At 52.7% G+C, this 20,330-nt stretch overlaps 1 protein-coding gene and 1 long non-coding RNA gene across 4 annotated transcripts in view; one reads left to right on the top strand and one right to left on the bottom strand.

Annotated features, from left to right (window-relative positions):
* The window catches only part of UBE2H (ubiquitin conjugating enzyme E2 H), a 110,744-nt gene extending 100,186 nt beyond the window's left edge, over window positions 1-10,558 (top strand). For all 3 annotated transcript variants that reach the window (XM_008258202.5, XM_008258200.5, XM_089328582.1), the window contains 2 exons: window positions 4,497-4,625; window positions 7,073-10,558. In XM_008258202.5, the coding sequence (XP_008256424.1) occupies window positions 4,497-4,625; window positions 7,073-7,197 (254 nt within the window). In that variant the 3' untranslated portion in view covers window positions 7,198-10,558. The remainder of the gene's footprint in view (window positions 1-4,496; window positions 4,626-7,072) is intronic.
* LOC138849066 (uncharacterized) overlaps window positions 7,924-20,330 on the bottom strand; it is a 31,584-nt gene continuing 19,177 nt past the window's right edge. Inside the window, exon 3 of the long non-coding RNA XR_016231035.1 lies at window positions 7,924-11,758. This is a non-coding gene — a long non-coding RNA (uncharacterized LOC138849066). The remainder of the gene's footprint in view (window positions 11,759-20,330) is intronic.

The following is a 20,330-nucleotide window of genomic DNA, read 5'->3' as shown; positions in this document are numbered from 1 at the left end:
GCCTGGGTCCTGCCTCCGGTGAGCTACTCAGAGACATCACACGGCCTCTGTGAAGCAGGCCCTGGAATGCCTGCACGTTCTCTACGTAGGGCTCTGCCTTCTGGCTTGCACTTGGGAGATGTGCAGTATGGGTGCATGGTGTTGGTGCAGGGCTGTGAGCAGTGCCATCATGACAGTTGAGACCATGTTGTCCATTAATAGAGGCAGCATAGTAGGTAAGCCCAGCCTTTAAAAAAAAAAACTTTATATATTTGAAAGGCAGAATTATAGACAGAGGAGAGACAGAGCGTTCTTCCGTGCACTGATTCACTCCCCAGATGGCCAGGGCTGGGCCAGGCCGAAGCCAGGAGCCTGGAGCTTCTTCCAGGTCTCCCACGTGGGTGCAGGGGCTCAAGCACTTGGACCATCCCTCTACTGCTTTTCCAAGCGCATTAGCAGGGAACTGGATCAGAAGTGGAACAGCCAGGATTTAAACTGGCACCCATTTGGGATGCTGGCACTGCAGACGGAAGCTTAACCTGCTACGCCACAGCACCAGCCCCGTAAGCCCAGCTTTGAAATCCTGCCTCTTGGCCGGCACCGCGGCTCACTAGGCTAATCCTCCACCTTGCGGCACCGGCACACCGGGTTCTAGTCCCGGTCGGGGTACCGGATTCTTTCCCGGTTGCCCCTCTTCCAGGCCAGCTCTCTGCTGTGGCCAGGGAGTGCAGTGGAGGGTGGCCCAAGTCCTTGGGCCCTGCACCCCATGGGAGACCAGGAGAAGCACCTGGCTCCTGCCATCGGATCAGCGCAGTGCGCCGGCCGCAGCGTGCCAGCCTTGGCGGCCATTGGAGGGTAAACCAACGGCAAAGGAAGACCTTTCTCTCTGTCTCTCTCTCACTGTCCACTCTGCCTGTAAAAAAAAAAAAAAAAAAAATCCTGCCTCTCAGGCGAGTTAACTAACCTCTGTGTGCCTTGGTTTCTCTGTATGTAAAATGGACATAATGATAACTACCTTAATGACTGTATGGAAGCTAGGAGTGTGCGTGCAGAGTGCACAGGAGTACCCAGTGCACAGGAAGTGCTGCACACGGTTGACCTGCTGCCCACTGTGCCTGATGTTCCTGCTGAGGGAACTCTGAGTAACTCTGCCCTGGGGTCACGTTCAGTCGGTAGAACTCTTCTTGATTTGCTTACAACTGTGGGTTTTTTTTTTTTTTTTTTAAAGATTTATTCATTTGAAAGTTGGAGTTACACAGAGAGAGGAGGAGAGGCAGAGAGAGAGGTCTTCCATGCACTGGTTCACCCCACAAATGGCCACAACAGCCAGGCTGCACCAATCTGAAGCCAGGAGCCTCTTCCGGGTCTCCCACATGGGTGCAGGTGCCCAAAGACTTGGGCCATCTTCTACTGCTGTCCCAGGCCATAGCAGAGAGCTGGATTGGAAGTGGAGCAGCCGGGACTTGAACCAGCACCCATATGGGATGCAGGCACTGTAGGTGGCGGCTTTACCCGCTATGCCACAGCGCTGGCCCCAGCTTGTGTGTTTTCTACCACTGCCTTAATAACTCACCTACTTAAAGAGAAGGAAAGAAACATCCTTCAGACTTTTCATGTTTTATTAGATATTTAGATATTTAACATACATGAAAGTGGAAAGAAGGGGCCGGTGTTGTGGTGCAGCATTGAGCCACTGCCAGCATCCCATGTGGGAGCACAGGTTGTTTGTCTTTTTTTTCTTTTTAATATTTTTTTTATTTGAGAGGTAGAGTTAGAGAGAGACAGAGAGAAAGGTCTTTTAGCCTCTGGTTCACTCTCCGAATGGCCACAGTGGCTGGAGTTGGGCTGATCCGAAGCCAGGAGCCAGGAGCTTCTTCCAGGTCTCCCACGCAGGTGCAGGAGCCCAAGGACTTGGGTCATCGTCTGCTGGTTTCCCAGACCATAGCAGAGAGCTGGATTGGAAGTGGAACAGCCAGGGCTAGCACAGGTGCCCATATGGGATACCAGCACCACATGTGGAGGCTTAGCCCAGTATGCCACAGTGCTGGCTTCTGGAGCACTGGTTTGAGTCCCAGCTGCTCTGCTTTGGATTCAGCTCCCTGCTAATGCACCTGGGAAGGCAGCAGAAAATGGTTCAAGTGCTTGTGTCCCGCACCCACGTGGGAGATCCAGAGTCCCTGACTCCTGACTGCAGCAAGTAGAACATCTATAGGAAAATGTTATCTTTAAGTGTAAAATGAGCAGAGCATCAATTGAAGTGTAAAAAGTAGAAATTACAAGGTTTTGCCTTGAGATAACTTTTAAAAACAGTCACCTTGGGATAGATGTTTGGTGCATGGTTAAAGATGCCGCTTGAGACGCCTGCACCCCACATTGGAGTTCCTGATCCAGATCCCAGCTCTGCTTCCAACCCAGCTCCCTGCTAATGTGCACCCTAGGAGGCAGCAGATGGTGCATCAACTTCTTGGGCCCCTGCTGCTCCTGTGTGGGAGACTTACATTGAATTCCAGGCTCCCGGCTTTGGCTTGGCCCAGTGCTACCTGTTGCAGGCATCTGGAGTGAATGGAAGAGTTCTATGTATCTTTGTGTCTCTACCTTTCAGATAAATAAAAATAAATTTAAAAATTTTAAACACTCTTCTTTTGCATGCATACTATACCTAGTAGTAATTTAGAGAATGTATGTAGATACCATTGTAGGGCCTTTCTCCACCCAGCGTTGAAGCCCTTAAGCGTGCTTCCTCTATTCCTTAGCCCTTAAAAAACACTTTCTAATGGTTTTGTGCTGCAAATAATTGTTGATTTGTTGAACATGTTGCTTACTTTTTTAAAGCAATTATAAAATAAATGGCAGGAAAAATCTTACGGCATATGGTTTGGGTTTTATCTCAGAAGGTTGTTTCTGTTTTTGCTTTTCTGATTTGGATTTTCAACATTTGTGTCCTGGTACGTGGGAAGCTTCCTCTAATGTGTGTCTTTGGGCTTGGCCTTGTGAAGGTGAGATAGCCCTGGGTGGACGGCCACAGGTCTGTAATTTCCAGTCAGAGGTCAGGGTCGACATCTGGTGCATGAGAATAGGGCTGAGCCAGCTGCTGTGGGACCATCACGCCATTCCCCAGATGTAGGGGCTCCTACCCCCGTGTGGCTCTTTACATTGGGTAGTAGTTCTCCTCAGCTTCCAGTCTAGCTTTCTGCTAATGCCCACCCTGGGCGGTAGCAGGTACGTGGTCCCTGCCACCCAGAGGGGAGACTGAGATGGAGTTTTGGGGCTGCTGACTTTGGCCTGGCCTCGCCTCAACTATTGTACACATCTGCGAAATGAACCAGTCTCTCCATCTGTCTCTCTGATCTGCCCTTCAAATAAAATTAGGAGAAAAAAACCACTTTTTAATGAAAAGTTCGTTTCCTGAATCCCGGCAGCCATGTTTCTGCAGGCTGTGGCTGTGGCTGGTGCAGCCATTCCACCACTGCAGAAGGTTCTGCGGAGCTGTGCTTTCTGGATTGTTCTCTGTTCCATTGCTTAACCTTACAGTATAAGCAAGGCCTCTCACGTGTGGGGTCTTCTAGGCAAAGTTAGGCTAACTGTGGCTGTTTTTACATATAAAGGTCTGTTGGAACACAGCTACACCAACTTATGTACCTCTTGTCTTTGCCTATTTTTGTGCTACAGGGGCATAGCTGAGTGTTGAGTAGTTTTAACGAAGACTGTAATGTGGTCCACAAAGCCTGAAGTATTTCATTTGACCCCTTTACAAAAAGGTTTTCTCTAGAGTAGCATTTCTGAAGCTCAGCATTACTAACATTTTAGTCCAGATAATCATGGGGGGTGGGCACTGCTCAGCCCCCGTGGCCCCTACCCACTGGTGCCAATGGTAGCCCTGTTTGTGACAGCACGGTCTCCAGACAGTGCCACTTGGAAAAGTCACACCTGGCTGAGAATGGAATTAAGAAATGCAGTAGATTGGTGCTTAATCTGATTTGATGTAGTTTTTGGCAGGTCCATATAGGTTCCTGTCATCACTACTCAGGATGATTGAAAAACTGCTTAATTGACCTCTGTTAGGAGAATTGAATTAAATGTCAAGCCTGTAAAATTGTTCAATTCTTTTAAGAGCTGGCAGCTGAATGCTTTTTCAATAGGGAGCTTTGGGAGTTATAGAAGATGACCCGTTCAGTTATTCATTTTATAAGAATGTAAGGTGCTACAGAGTATTAGAGTACCTGTTGTAGTAAATATGTAGTATTTCCAAATCTTTTTGGTTTGGTAAATGGAGTGAATTAAATTGTGACAAATATCAGGTACGTCTATCTGGTTCTTCTAATTAAGATTAAATGTTCCGTTAGCATTCAACTGACTGTATAACACAGGTCCTAGGCAGTGGAAATATGCCTGTGGAAATAAGTGGTCGCCAGGTAGTTAAGCACCCACAAAGGTAAGTAGTTTTGACCACTGAATGCAAGTGAGTTGTAGGTGAACTTGAATGCTCCTAGGCTTGACGTGTCTGTCTGTCTCTTCAGATCTTACCAATATATTTGAGTCCTTCCTGCCCCAGTTGCTGGCCTACCCCAACCCCATCGATCCTCTGAACGGCGATGCTGCAGCAATGTACCTCCACCGGCCAGAAGAATACAAGCAGAAAATTAAAGGTGAGAGGCAGATGGGCTAACTGGAGTCAGAAGAACTTAATTCGGGGAGGCTTTAAAAGCCTTCCTAAGTTATTTAACTCCAAATAACTTTCCTCTAGCTTAAAATAAGATAGTAGTGGACCCCAGCGTCAGTGGGAGTGGTGGTGGCACTGGTTTGCTCCTCCTTTTAGGATTTGGAACCCTGTTTTCCTGTGCTTAATACAATTTACAGGCTAACAGGAAGTGAACTTCATTAAAATAAGACTGCAGAAGTTCTGAGGGCCCATGTGGGCTGACCAGTGTCCGCTGGCATGTCCTTGAGATCGTCATGTGGGAGAACTTTTCACAGTGAAAATTTAGCTGCATAAACCTTCCCCAACAAGGAGAGACATTAACAGTCTTCAAAATGCACCTGCTCTTCTGCCAGTGCACCTGCTGGATCTGTGATCTCGGCAGTTCCTGATCCCTTGGCCCTCCCTCGAGTCCCATGGCATGGGCATCTCTGCAGCGTAGCTGTTTTATGCCCTACCTCTCTGAAAACTTGGGATTCCATCGTGTAAACCTGAGTGTTCTTCTAAGAGCTGCTCCTGGGGTTCCCTTTCCTGTCCTCCGCCCCTCGGGGAGTTCGTTCACCTCTCACAGCTTCCGTGGTAGGTGATTTCCAGGTGGGTGTAGCGTTTCCATCTGTGTGGCCACCCCCCCCACCCTGACAGCTCACGGCAGGACTCGGTGTGTGTGCCTTGTCCTCATACTTAGTTGCTGCTGTCTTGTGCGTTTTTGGAAACCTGTTTAAATAGTGGACAGCCTGCAGAACTGAAGCTGTCACTGCCTTGCTCAGAGCAGGGCTCTCTGGTACTGCATTAATCATCTTTCCTCTTCTAAACACATCAGCCTGTGACAAATCAAGCTAGAACTCTGTGTGCTTCCTTTATTGGCCATGGAAAGTTTCAAACATGCAGAAAAACCATGACCATCCACTTATAGCAAAACCTTTACATTCTGCCTTATTTCTTTAGTCTTTTTTCTTTTAAGAAGGAAGACACAGAGTTCTGAGTGTTGTGTTTTAACATCTCAACCTCTTAGCTTTTGTGAGCTAAGCCTGGCAAGGCTTGGGACTCACTGTGGCTGTGGCTGCCTTCCTGGGCCCTCAGCCAGGGCCCTTCTGCGACTGCCTCCCCCTGCTGGCCCTCTGCGGCTCCTGCCTTTTAGCTTCGTCCGCTGACTCTTCATTAGTGACCTTGCTTTTCATTTCTCTCTCCCTGAAAGCCTTGTCTTAGTAAGTGCTTACTAAGCATTTGTTCCCTGGGATATACTAAAGAAGGTGATATTATCAAATTACAGCACCAAAACATTTCTCGCTGAAAGGTAACTTCCTACCTGGCCATGGCTGGTTGAATGTCTTTATCTCAGTATAAAGTTGTTCTAATGAATTTGAAGGGAATCTAAGTTACCTGTCACACATTCTTTTCAGGAACCCTTTAGAACAGTTTTAAGAATGTTCTTAGCCAGAGCCCTTGGCCTGGTTACTCGGTCCGGGCAGGCCCGCTGGGTCCATTCCCTTACTTGGCCAGCACATGAGGACATGAGGGCGTGTGCGCGTCCTCCTCGTGCGCCAGACAGGATTCTGAGCTGCCACACACAGGCGCTGTTGACTGGGGAACGGTGTCTGCTGCATAAACACAGTTGTTCCTAAGAGCAGAGTCGGGGGAACGGTGCACGGTCCCAGCACTCGGGCCAGCCTGTCTCCGCAGGGCGGCTCGTCCCAGGCCGGCTGCGGTACTGCTCTTGCCAGCTGCTCCAGAGCTGACGGGCAGGCTCTGCTGAGACTCAGCTCTGTTTCGAAAATAGCAGAGCTGAGCTGATGTAATTATATAACTGCAAATCTGAAAAGGATGGGAGATTTCCTAATAAATGACTAGTCCCAGCCTGGGTGGTGAATTATGTATTTACACAGTAAAAAAGAGGAGCCGACACTGTGGCACGGTGGATTAAGCCCCTATCTGCACCACAGGCATCCCCTATGGGCGCTGGTTCGAGTCCTGGCTCCTCCACTTCCCATCCCGCTCCCTGCTAATGTGCCTGGGAAAGCAGCAGAGGATGGCCCAAGTGCTTGGACCCCTGTATCCACATGGGGGATCAAGAGGATGCTCTTGGCTTCTGCCTGGCCCAGCCCATTGCAGCCATTTAGAGAGTGAACCTGCAGGTGGAAGACTTCTGTCTCCCTTCCTGCCTTTCAAATAATCAGTCTTAAAAAGTAGCAACACCGTGGGTGGGCGCCGTGTTTATTATTATTCCCCTGCAAGTCGGAAGTTCCGCGTGGCCCCTCCTGACCGTCCCTCCTCCTCGGGGGCAAGATGCGTGGACTCCGCTCCGGAGATGGCTCCCCCTCGCGCTGAAGGTAAGTGGGAGCCAGTCCACGCGTGCCCGGCCACTCACTGCCCACGTGTTCTCCTCCCCGCCCTGTGCAGAGTACATCCAGAAGTACGCCACGGAGGAGGCGCTGAAAGAGCAGGAAGAGGGCACCGGGGACAGCTCGTCGGAGAGTTCAATGTCAGACTTTTCGGAAGACGAGGCCCAGGACATGGAGTTGTAGTAGAAAAAGCACCTGCTTTTCAGAAAGACTATTATTTCCTAACCATGAGAAGCAGACTATAATATTCATATTTAAACAAAGCAATTTTTTTTATTACTAAACAAGGTTTTTATGAATAATAGCATTGATATATATATATTATATATCACCCTTTAGATCTTGATTTCTTGGTCATTTCTCACCTGGAGGTGCATAGCATATTCCCACATTCCATTTTGGTAGCAATATGCGGTCCGAATGCATGCATTCATGAGTCCGTTTGGCCAAGTCAGCTTGTGTGCTACTGAACTGTCAGAAGAACTAGCCGCTCTGATAGGTAGACGTAAGAATGACAGGAAGAAGTTGCTTCTTTTATTGATGGTTCCAAAGAAACAAACCAAACCAGCCGGCACTTGGACATGCAGACAGAATAGTGTTTTCTCGAAGTGGTCAGGAAGAACTGGGGGAGAAAGAGGTCTGCCTTGGGAACACTGAGAGCCAGCCACGTAGGAATCCGAGCTGTTCCTCCCAGTGGGCCCACGCTGGCCCCCGGCCTGTGCAGTCATGGTAGGAAACGAAGCTAACTGGGGGGTCGAGACTTCATGAAGTACATTCTTACGTGTCGATTCCTGCCCTTCACGCAGCCGGGCCCTGCTGCCACAGCGTTCTGCCTGGGAGAACCTTCTGGAAGTGTTTTCAAAACCTGATTGTTTTTCTTGAGGTCAAGCTGGTAAGCCAGACCCAAAAGGGACCGGGAAGAGGTTTGGTCACATGCTGCCCCTCGGCCGGCGGCGTGGAGAGCTTTGCGTTAAAGGGTGGTGGTTTCTGTGTGGGTCGGGGGGTTGTGTGTGAATTGTGCTTAGACAGGTGACAGATTTAGCCATGCCCTGCCTGTGAGGCTGGGGCATGCTCCTTGGCGTTTTGGTTTGGTTTTCTTCTTCTGCTGCCGTTCCTGGCTGCAGCCTGGTCCTTATCTGGGAATGGGTATTGTAGACGCGACGTGCATTCTAAATGTAACACAGATAAATAATTGGAATAAATAAAGCTTCTTGTACCCAAAGTGGCCAAAGTGGAAAAAGCTTTTCTTAAGGGATGGCTGACTAGGAAGGAGGGGCTCAGGGTGCAGGGAGACAGGTCCTGAAAGCAGAGACAGAGGAAGGGAGTTGGAATGTTTGCTTGGCCAACCCTGACGGCCAGATCCCAGATCCCAGATCCCGGGCTGCCTCTTGGAGGAGGGGTGGGAGGAGTTTCAGGCTGCAGCCCTGTGTGGTTGTGTTGTTGGTGTTGTTCCAGCCAATGGGACAAGAGCAGAATCAGCCAATCCTAAAGACAATTTCTGAATGTCCCGCTGGGCTCACCTTCCCTTTCTCTGGGTTTTAGTTTAGAAGTGCTGTGCTCCGGAAGTCGGAAGTCGATGAGGGTGGAAGCCGCCCTGTCTTTATTTAAAAAGCACAATCAATCAATCTTTTCTTTGAGAATCTATATAAAGGACAACCTGCTTTTAGCATGATTATTTTCCTAAATAAAAAAATACAAAGAATTTACTTATTTTATGTTAATTACGGGCATGAAGGAAAAGGTTTTTCTTTAAAATTGGGAAGTGCGGTTGTGTAGGGCTGTGGTTAGTTAACTGTACTGATCGCCCTCTAGCGTTTGTGGCTTGTTGGAAGGTAGAACTAACTTGAACACGTGATGGTGTGCTTTAACTCGTCCCTTGCTCGCGGGAGGGAGGGTCCCCGCCAGCACCGTCCGGCTCGCTTTCCTGCTGACCTTAGCAGTGTGCTTGTGCTGTAACTTTTACCGTAGGTGCTATTTAGGGTAGACTTAAAGTGCTGGGTGCTGATTTGAGTTCAAACAATAAAAAAAATGTATTTTTTCAATATTGTATAAACAATAGTGCTCTAATTACCTTTCAAAAAAATAATGTCCAGATAAGAATTGCTTTTGATCTTGTCCAAAAACAGCTAGTTAGAACCAAGTTTCAGGACAGCCTGCCCCTCACCTGAATCCACTTTTCTCGAATGCAAAGATATCATTCGCCTCCGGTCAGGAGCTCCAACAGCAGAGCGGATGGGGCGGCCGCCCCGTGCTGGGTTGCTGTGGGTAGGTGGGGGAGCTGAGTGACGAAGGCACAGCACTGCACGCTCTGTCCCGTGCAAGTCTCTCTGTGGGCCAGGCCTGGCCTGTGTGAGCTCAGTGGGGCTTTTCCCCTCTACACTGCAGAATGGACTTGAGAGGTTGAACAGGAGCCTTCCCCACACCTGGGAGAGGGGAGTACAGAACAACTTAGAGGGGCAGAAGGCCTGGCTGTGAGCCTGGGCCCCCAGGAGGAGGTGGGAGAGGAAGGGGTTACTGACACCATGGCCCCTCCCCGCTGCCCACGGTCACCCCCTACCAGCACGAGCCTTGAAGTAAATGAGCTCAGGCTCCGGCCAGGCACCCAACGAGCAAGGCGGCGGCATCTACTCCCCAGTACCAGGGCCACCAACCTGGGCGTTGGCATCCTGGCTGCGTGCAGTGTCGCCGCCCACTGGAGGGCGCTGTTCCAACTCGGCCAGCGTTTTATCTTACAGAAGTGAGATGGTTCTCTTACGGTGCCATAAAAGCTCTCTGGGACCCAGCACTTTTCGGCCACTTCCCAAGCTGCTGTAGCAGCCAGCTGGTGGTGGAAGCCCCCTGCTGCGCCCCGCTGGCCTTGGCCTGAGCCTGGCCTCTCACCAGGCTTTCTGTTGGGACAGCTGAGAGGCACGGCAGAGCCTGAGCCTGCCCCCGGGGTCCGGATGCTGTAACCTCGTGTTTGACTTTAAGAGGCAGTGGCCCTTCGGCGGCTCAGTGACGCAGTCACGAGCGGAAGCTCACCAGTGTCATTTCATCCCCTCCCTCGAGGGAGATCAGATTGTTTCTGATTGGGCAAAGAACTGCATTTCTTTGGACTTCTGAATCCATGTTCGTACTTTCTGTGGCTACTGAACACCGCGGCAGTTCCATTGGAGGGGGGGTGCCCCTTGGGAAGCGATAGTCAGTCCTCAGGTGAGCCCCGTTTCCACTCACCCGAGCGAGGGCCAGTCCTGTTAATTTAGCAAATACGTGTCTTGGCTGTGGGCTTGGGAAGAAATGGCCATTATATACTGATTGTATTTGGTACATATTGTGTGATACTTGAAGAGATAAAAGGGACATACCAGCCCTTAATTGAGATCTAAGCTTTTTTTCTGCTTATTTTTTCTCACCCAATCTCCTCCCTTCCACCTTTTCCCTCGCATTGTGATGATCTCGTGGGCATGCCTGTCCCCAGGACAAACGCAGCCTCTGACTATAACCTCTTAATAGTTGTGTATAATGAAAATGTAAACTTTTTTAAATAAAATGTGTACATACCTTGGCGAACGGCTGGGCCTCCATCACTAAGCTAACAGGCCCCGCGGAACGCGCCCTCTCGGCAGCCAGCGGGGCTGGCTCCTGATGATTTTGACCTGCAGAGCAGATGCTGGATCAGTTTTGGAGAGACCCTGCCTAGAGTCCGGTCCCTGTCCCAGGAGCGCTGACGACTCCTGACTGCAAATGCAGGCTGAGGCCGCTCCTCCACAGCCTCGCAAAGCCGCCTCCCGTGAAGTCCACCCCACGCCTGAAGCTTCCAGCCCTGGCCAACTCTTGCTGAGTGGGGGACACCCACTGGGCCTGGGGCTCACAGGGAGTGCTGCTCTCTGTCAGAGCCCGTCTACCCGGCAGCCCCTGGGGTGAATTTTGCAGACGAAGCCAATGCTCAGTGGGTTCAGCCAGCGCTGCCAGTCCTTTCTGAAGCGTTGGCCTTCGGTGGCCACCAGAGGGCGCTGTTGCCGTTTGTCTAAGCAGGTCCTTCAGACAAAGGGAACAGTTTCGCTTGGTCTCTGCCCAGACTCTTCCCCCACCCCACCTCCGAAACCTGATGGATTCTCCTTCAGCAGGCCAGCATCCTATGGACCTGCCAGCACGCTATCGGTGATGCCGCCCAGGGCTGATACGGGAGCCCCTACTCCCTCCCCCCGGATGTAGACCCTCAATCTGCCTAGCTGCCCGCAGGGCTCAGAAGGCAGACCTCACAGGTTCTCTGCCAGAGGTCCTCAAAGAGCCGAACTCCAGTCTCCGCACTCCCGCTGCCGGGCCTGCAAACCGTGCGGTGCCTGGGTGAGCGCCTCGTGGGCTCAAGGAGAGGCCGCTGTGTAGTAAGCCTGAGACTCCGGGGTTCCCGGATGGAGACCGACCGCGCTTAGAGCCCTGGAGCTTAGAGCCCTGCATTGTGCGTTTTCAGCTCAGCGGGGGATGCGCGGGTCGTGAAGTCGGGGCAGCTGCTTGTAAACTGCCCCAGGACTCACCTCGGCGCCCTCAGTGGGGTGTGGGAGGGGATCCCCCAGAATCCTCCCCAGCCTCCCTCTCTGCCACTGCCTTCCTGACGCCTTGCCCCTCTCCTGGGAGGGGGGACCTGGGACACACATCATCCTGAAAACGGAGTGGGGGCCTGGAGCCCCAACAGCTGTACTCACCAGCACCCCCTGGCAGGCTCTGCAGGCTGCCGTGACACCGGGCCCGGGGTCCCGCTCCCCACCTAGAACCAGGAGAGAGGATTTTAAGGACCCTGTAGTTCCCGGCCCCGGCCGAGGCCCTAGAACCGGCCTCAGCTGTCGGGAGCCGTGGGCGGCTCTCCAGTGCGACATCAGAGAGCTGCGGCAGCCTCGGCTGCTTGTAGGAGGCAGGAGCGCTGAGTGGGCTGCAGGTGTGTCTGGGACGAAGGACGCATGTGTCCACTTGACTCCCACACGTGTGCCACACAGACCTGGCAGGCACAGACCCCGACTCCCGAAGACAAGCACTCGGCCCGCACGGCTGCCCCGCCACTGCCACTGCCACTGCCACTGGCCTCACGTCCCTCCCACCTGCGCCAGTGCGAAGCAAACAGCCCTCTGTGAGAAGTTCAGCCTCGCTTCTCTAAGGTGTCTGCCGGCCTGCATTTGAAGGTATGCAGGGGCCGGCGCTGTGGTGCAGCAGGTAGTGCTGCCATCCCATACGGGCGCCGGTTCGAAACCTGGCTGCTCCACTTCCAATCCAGCTCTCTGCTGTAGCCTGGGAAAGCAGTGGAAGATGGCCCCGGTCCTTGGGCTCCTGCACCTGCATAGGAGATCCAGAAGAAGCTCCTGGCTTTGGATCAGCGCAGCTCCAGCTGTTGCAGCCAATTGGAGAGCAAACCAGTGGATGGAAAACCTCTCTCTGCCTCCCCCCCCTTTCTCTTTCAAATAAATCTTAAAAAAAAAAAAAAAAGAAAACTTGAGTGTGTATCTCTCATCTGTTTAACTCAATACATCTGAATGTTGCAGCCTGTAATATTACATGAATGGGATATTTAACTGACTTCACATAGCACATCTTGACTGGGACGCTAAGGTTTCAACATTTAAGTGACATGTAGTCCAACCAGAGTAATTTTGAAGAAAAACTTCTTGTTTTAAATGTTCAGTTGAGGGGCTGGCACTGTGGCACTGCAGGTTAAGCCTCCACCTGTGATGCTGGCATCCCATATGGGCGCCGGTTCAAGTCCTGGCTGCTCCACTTCCGATCCCCAGGAAAGCAGAAGATGGCCCAAATGATTGGGCCCCTGCACCACGTAGGCGACCTGGAAGAAGCTCCTGGCTCCTGGCTTTGGCCTAGCCTGTTGCAGTCATTTGGGGAGTGAACCAGTGGATGGGAGATTTCTCTTAGCCTTTTGACAGGCAGAGTGGACAGTGAGAGAGAGAGACAGAGAGAAAGGTCTTCCTTTTGCCGTTGGTTCACCCTCCAATGGCCGCCATGGCCGGCGCACTGCACTGATCCGATGGCAGGAGCCAGGTGCTTCTCCTGGTCTCCCATGGGGTGCAGGGCCCAAGCACTTGGGCCATCCTCCACTGCACTCCCGGGCCACAGCAGAGAGCTGGCCTGGAAGAGGGGCAACCGGGACCGGGACTAGAACCCGGTGTGCCGGCGCTGCAAGGCGGAGGATTAGCCTAGTGAGCCGCGGCGCGCCGGCCCCTCTCTCCCTCTCTTAAACTCTGCCTTTCAAATAAAGAATAAATCTTAAGGGCTCAATTAAAATTACATACTTTGGGTGTGGGTGTTACGGCCGGTGGCGCTGCCATTTGACGCTGTGAAAGTCCTCAAGTCCCAGCTGCCTCCCTTCAGTCCAACTTCCTGCTAATACCTGGGAGGCAGCAGGGGAGTCCTTGGGTCCTGGCCATCCCCAGGGAGACCTGGGTGGAGTTCTAGCTTCCTGGCTTCATTGAGCCTGTGGGGCCATTTGGGGAGCGAACCAGCCGATGAAGATGTCTGCCTCTCTTGTCTCCTGGCAGTCTGCCTTTCAAATAAATAGAAGTTTTAAAAAGTTATATGCCGTGAATAGCATTATATCCTTAGAACTGTATCTACAAATCACAACGAATCTGAAGAACACTGGAGCCCGCTGTGGCTCCAGTACACCTGCTGGAGAGGTGGCAGCCCTGCGCTGCAGGAACGCTCAGGAGGGCGGGGGGCGGGGCCCGGAAGCCGGCACCTCTCCCCGTGTAGGGGATTTGGGGGTGGGACGGGGTCTGGGAGGGAGGGAGGTGCATGCAGTCCGTGTCCCAGAGCGCCCTGCCCGCTGTAAGGCTTCCTGCGGGCCGAGCCAGCCGTCCTGGCACTGCGGCGCACGCTCAGCCCCGCCTAGGCCACCAGGGGGCGCTCGGGGCAGGCGTTGGCGCAGGGCATGGACGCGCCGCAGGGGCAGGGCCCCAGCAGGCGGGGACGTGCGTGGAGAACCCTGCACAGCCACGCCGCCCACCCACCCACCTCCCTGGCAGGTGCGGAGGGGGCGCCAGCCCCCGTCAGAGGGGAGAGACGGACAGGCACTAACGGCGTCCTCCGGGGCTCAGAGCTGAGCGAAGGGGCGGCGGGGTGGGAGCTCCAAGCTTTGGCTCCGGAGAGACCCCCGGGGACCAGGGAGCGAGCGGGCCTGGGGAGGTGGGGCTGGGTCGGCCGGGGCTGCTGGGGGGTGGGGGTGGGGGGCGCCGCCCTGGATGGGAATCCGCGATCCCGCACGTGCTTAGCTTGGTATCTGGGGAGTCACTAGGCACGTAGGTAGCCGACGCTCCCTGGAGCTGCTGTGCTAATTCCAGACCGAGCCTCAGACTTACTGCCTGCCATGTTTAAGCTGCCACCTTAAGAGGTGTTCGGTGCAGCCTGAAGCCACTGCCTGGGAGGCCCGTGTCCCGTCTCACGGTACCTGGGTTCGAGTCTCCTGTCCGCTCCCCATCGCAGCTTCCCGCTGGCGCACATCCCGGGGACCGCAGGTGGTGGCCCTGGGTCTCTGCCACTCTCGTGGGACAGACTCCTAGCTTCAGCCTAGTCCCGGCCCCGACTGTTGCGGGCATTTGAGGAGTGAACAGGGCAGAAGGGAGATCTGTCGGGCTCTGTGGCTTTCAAACAAATCACAAGATTAAAAAAAAAAAGGAAACCAAGATTTGTGTTAAGAACCTACTCTTAAGCGATTTTAGACTGCAGACGGCAATGGGCTGGGAAGTTTGTCCGTCTGCCATCCCAGCTTTGCTCCCACATGCAACATCACTCCGTGGTCCAGAATAGCTGCTGGAGCACCTGAAACCACGTCCCAGGAAGAGAGTAACAGGTGCTCGGCTTGCTCCTGGGGGGGCGCCCTCTTGGGAGCCCCCCCATCTCCCTGGTCGCGCTGAGCCCCACGGCGCCCCCAGCCCCAAGTGCGCTAGGAAATGTGCTCTTCAGCACAGCTCGCTGTCCCCCTAAGTACCAGTGGGGCTCCTCCGACCTGAGGTGGGGATCTTGTGTTTCTGGAAACTGCTGGAACAAGTTAGCTCCTTAAGAAAATAAACTGCCTGCAATGCCAGTTCGAGTCCCGGCTGCTTCAGTTCCTGTTGAACACCCTGCTAATGTGCCTGGGGAACGCCGTAAAAGATGGCCCAAGTGCTTGGGCACCTGCCACTCACCTGAGACCCGGATGGAGTTCCTGGCTCCTGACCTCAGCCTGGCACAGCCCTGGCCGTTGCAGCCTTTTGGGGAGTAGACCAGTGGATACAAGATTCTCTCCCTCTCCCTCTGCCTTTCAAATAAAATAGACGTCTTAAAAAACAAAAAACACGAAACCACATTGAGGCAACTGGGGAACTATGAGAATGTTAAATTGTTGGCCGGCGCCGCGGCTCACTAGGCTAATCCTCTGCCTGTGGCGCCGGCACACCAGGTTCTAGTCCCGGTCGGGGCGCCGGATTCTGTCCCGGTTGCCCCTCTTCCAGGCCAGCTCTCTGCTGTGGCCAGGGAGTGCAGTGGAGGATGGCCCAAGTCCTTGGGCCCTGCACCCCATGGGAGACCAGGAGAAGCACCTGGCTCCTGGCTTTGGATCAGTGTGGTGCGCCGGCCGCAGCGGCCATTGGAGGGTGAACCAACAGTAAAGGAAGACCTTTCTCTGTCTCTCTCTCTCTCTCTCTCTCTCTCTCACTGTAACTCTGCCTGTCAAAAGAAAAAAAAAAAAAAGAAATTGTCACTGGGGATGGGTGTTGTGGCATAGCGGGTAAAGCCACCTGCCTGCAGTGCCAGCATCCCTTATGGGCACCAGTTCTAGTCCCGGCTGCTCCACTTCTGATCCAGCTCTCTGCTATGGCCTGGGAAAGCAGGGGAAGATGGCCTGAGCCCTTGGGCCACTATACCCACGTGGGAGACCCGGATAAAGCTCCTGGCTTCTGGTTTTGGATAGGCCCAGCTCTGGCTGTTGTAGCCAATCGGGGAGTAAACTAGCAGATGGAGGGCCTCCCTCCCTCCTTCTCTGTAACTCTGCCTTTCAAATAAATGTTTTTTAAAAGTTGTTATTGTTTGGGGTCAGTGCTGTGGCATAATGGGTAAAGCCGCTGCCTGCAGTGCTGGCATCCCATATGGGTGCCGGTTCGAGACCCGGATGCTCCACTTCTGACCCAGCTCTGTGCTATGGCCTGGGAAAGCAGTAGAAGATGACCCAAGTCCTTGGACCCCTGCACACATGTAGGAGACCTGGAAGAAGCTCCTGGCTCCTGGCTCCTGGCTTTGGATCGGTGCAGCTCTGACCATTGCGGCCATCTGGGGAGTGAATCAGCAAATGGAGGATCTCCCTCCCTCCTCCAACACTGCCTTTCAAATGAATAAATCTTTTAAAAACATTGTCATTGTTTTCATAAGTATTATTTTATATTGTACTGTGCACACATATAAACATGTGTGCCTATATTTTTATATATATTTTCTAGAACTACCTGTGTAGATATATATATTATTTTTCCAGAATGACCTGTAAGAAATCTGTATTGAGTTTACTCATGGGGGACACAATGCCTGGATTTGTTTCCAAATACGGCAGAGTACGCGGCAGCTATGCTAGACGAAGAGGGACCAGCTCAGAGCAGCTGGCGGCTGGAGCTGTGTGAGGGCGTGGGGCGCTTCACATCATCCCAGCTCATTTTGAGGGGGTTATATATAAATCGTCCATAATAGACCTTTTTTATTTTTTTATTTTTTGACAGGCAGAGTGGACAGTGAGAGAGAGAGAGACAGAGAGAAAGGTCTTCCTTTGCCGTTGGTTCACCTTCCAATGGCCGCCACAGCTGGCGCGCCGCGGCCGGCACATCACGCTGATCCAAAGGCAGGAGCCAGGTGCTTCTCCTGGTCTCCCATGGGGTGCAGGGCCCAAGCACCTGGGCCATCCTCCACTGCACTCCCTGGCCACAGCAGAGAGCTGGCCTGGAAGAGGGGCAACCGGGACAGAATCCGGCGCCCCAACCGGGACTAGAACCCGGTGTGCCGGCGCCGCAAGGCGGAGGATTAGCCTAGTGAGCCGCGGCGCCGGCTCCCATAATAGACCTTTAAAGAAACACGTTAAGAATCAGGATCTGTTGGAAAACGTGCAGTCCTACGACCAGGGAAGGGAGAGGGAGCTGTCTCGGGCCAGACAAAGCCGCCTCTGTCTGCTGAGCTGGGTTCCTAACGGGCAGCCAGGAGCTGAATGGCCCGGGATCTGATGTCCTCCATTCAGCCCGGGCCCTGCCGCCTGCAGACTCCTGTGTGTGCCCAGGCAGGCAGCCGCAGGCGGATGAGACCCCAGCCCTGGTCCCAAGCAGGTTGCGATGTATCAGGCAGGGAGGCACCCTGAGACATGGCTAAGCAAGTGCCGGCTGCTCCATGTACGTTCTTTCAATGAGAAAGGTGGAGGCCAATGTGTGCTGCCTGGAGGAGGCGACAGGGCTGCCCCGGGCCTGGCTTTGCCTTGAGGAGGACCCTAGGGCCGCCTGCAAGAGGCGCCGGAGGTCAGGAGTCTGCCCAGCGCCCCCTGCAGGGCTCAGGGGCATGGGATGCTGCTGCCCTGTCCGGCAACAGGGCACCTGGTTTGGGGTGGAAAGGGCAGGCGGAAGAGTGCCCTGTTAATGCTGACAACAGGAACCCAGCTAAGGGCTTAGCTTACATTGCGGGATGAGGCTGGTGCAGCCGCCCTGCAGTGGACACCTGTTGTGCGGCCCGCCCGGCATCTGTTCCCTCTTCCGGTGGCAGCACCACAAGGCACCTGGGGGCCGGCTCAGTTCAGAGAGGAGCTTTTCCCTTCTTGGGGTGCAAAGCTGCTGGGAGGGGAGCCTGGGGCCCTGGGAACTTGCATGAGCTACATTGCCTTTCTGTCTCACGCCATCAGGAATCATGACCTGGGCAGAGTGGGTAAAGCTGCCGCCTGTGATGCTGGCATCCCATAAGGGCACCTGTCGGAGTCCCAGCTGCCCCACTTCCTATCCAGCTCCCTGCTAATGCGCTTGGGAAATCAGCAGAAGTTGGCCCAACTGCTTGGGCCCCTGCGCCCACATGGGAGCCCTGGAAGAAGCTGCTGGCTCATGGCTTCAGTCTGGACAAGCCCTGGTGTTGTCTTCATTTGAGGAGTGAACCAGTGGATAGAAGAGTCTCTTTCTTTTTCTGTCTCTCCCCTTCTCCCACTGTAACTCTGTATTTCAAATGAATAAATAGTTTTAAGATATTTATTTATTTGAAAGGCAGAGTTATAGAGAAGCAAAGAGAAAGAGAGAAGTCTTCTATCCGCTGGTTCATTCCCCAGATGACCACAACAGCAGAAGCTGCACTGATCCGAAGCCAGGAGCCAGGTGCTTCTTCCAGGTCTCCCATGTGGGTGCAGGGGCCCAAGGACTTGGGCCATCTTCTACTGCTTTCCCAGGCCATAGCAGAGAGCTGGATCGTAAGAGGAACAGCCAGGACTCAAACCGGCATCCATATAGGACGCCGGCATTACAGGTGGTGGCTTTACCCACTAAGCCATGGTGCTGGCCCCAGTATTTTAAAAATTAATTTATTTGGAAGGCAGAGTGATAGAGAGGGAGAGACAGATCTTCCATCCACTGGTTCACTCCCCAAAAGGCCAAAGCACCAGTCCTGAGCCAGGGTGAAGCCAGGAGCTAGGAACTCTACCCAGGTCTCCCACGGGGCCCAAGGACTTGTGGCACCGTTTGTTGCTATCTCAGGTGCACTAGGAGGAAGCTCTATTGGAAGCGGAGCAGCCGGGACTCAGGGGGCACGCCCATGTGGGGTGCAGGTGCTGCACGTGGTGGCCTGACCACTGTGCCACAGCGCCAGCCCCTCCTTTGGATACTCATGGAGCAAGGTCCGACTACGTGCCATCCACAAGTGATACCCTTCACACTCAAAGATGCAAATAGGTTGAAAATAAAAGAATGGACAAAGCTATTTCATGCGAACAGCAGTCACTGCAGTGACTCTACCAATGCCAGACAAAACAGGCTTTAAACCAAAACGTTCTTGAAGACAACGGGAGAAGCCGTAAAGGGTCATTCTGTTGGGAAAATGGAGCATTCGGAACATATTTGCACCTAACAGGAGACCCAGACAGAACTTACCAGAGAAAGAGACAATTCAACATTAAGAGATGAGGATTTCCAGTAATAGAACTACTAGACAGAAGAGCAACAAGGAAAAGGAAGACTAAACACTGCAAGCCAACTAGACCTCACAGAAATCTATATAACATTCCACCCAACAACAGAACACACATTCTTCCCAAAGGCACATGGACCATTCTCTAGGACAGACCGTATGCCGGGCCCTAAGACCAGCCTCGATACATATTTTAAAAACTCAAGTTGTACAGATTATATTATCACAATGTAGAATTAGAGATTAATGGCAGAAAAAATCACAGATCTGTAGACATTAGGCATTAAACTCCCCCAAATAATCAACGGATCAAAGAAGTCACAGGAGAAATCAGGAAATGCGGAGATGAATTAATGTAACGACAACATTCCCCATCTTCTGAGATACGGCAAACGCAGTATTCAGAGAGAAAACAATGGGGGCCACGACTACGTTAAGAAGGAAGGGGCAGGCATTCGGGCCTTGTGTTTAGGCAGTTAGGATGCCTGTGTCCCATACACAAGGCCCGGGTTCTGCACGAGAGTGAGCTCTTGATGCCACCTGCGTGCTACCTGGGTGGCAGTGGTGATGGCTCTAGTGACGGGGTTCCAGCCACTACATGGGAAATGTGGGTTGAGTTTCTGACTCTTGGCTTTGGCCCCCAGCTTAAAACCATTGCAGGCATTTGGAGAGTAAGCCAACAGATGGATTGTGTGTGTGTGTGTGTGTGTGTGTGTGTCTTTCTGTGTTTCTCAAATAAAAACGCAAAACAAAAACAAGAGGATCATAAATCCATTACCTAAGCTTCCACATTAAACAGAACAGAAAAACACAGCAGAGTTCCAAGCACGCAGGAGGAGGGGAATAGGACTAGGACAGAAATGATCAGAATAGAGTAGAACGAGAGAGAAAAATCGACCACACTCGGCTCTGTGAAAAGATCAACACACCCAACTAGCTAGACCGACTGAGCCAAAAAGAACAGACCCTCAAGTTACTGAAATTAGGATTAGAAGGGGAGACCTTTCTGTTGACTTTGCAGAAACAAAAATTAAGGGTAAGACCACGAACAGCTGCATGCCAACAAATTAGATGACATCCAAGAAAATGACACATTCCCAGAAAGACGAACCATGGACTCGAGAGAGTAAAACCATGATACACCTATGAGAAAGACCTTGAATTTGTAATTTCTTAAA

Source organism: Oryctolagus cuniculus, chromosome 3 (genome assembly GCF_051225735.1).
Source record: "Oryctolagus cuniculus isolate XC-2025 breed Fujian yellow rabbit chromosome 3, ASM5122573v1, whole genome shotgun sequence".
NCBI classification, from domain to species: Eukaryota; Metazoa; Chordata; class Mammalia; order Lagomorpha; family Leporidae; genus Oryctolagus; species Oryctolagus cuniculus.
The sequence above is the reverse complement of the archived record's forward strand: the minus strand, read 5'-3'. Positions and strand labels throughout refer to the sequence as shown.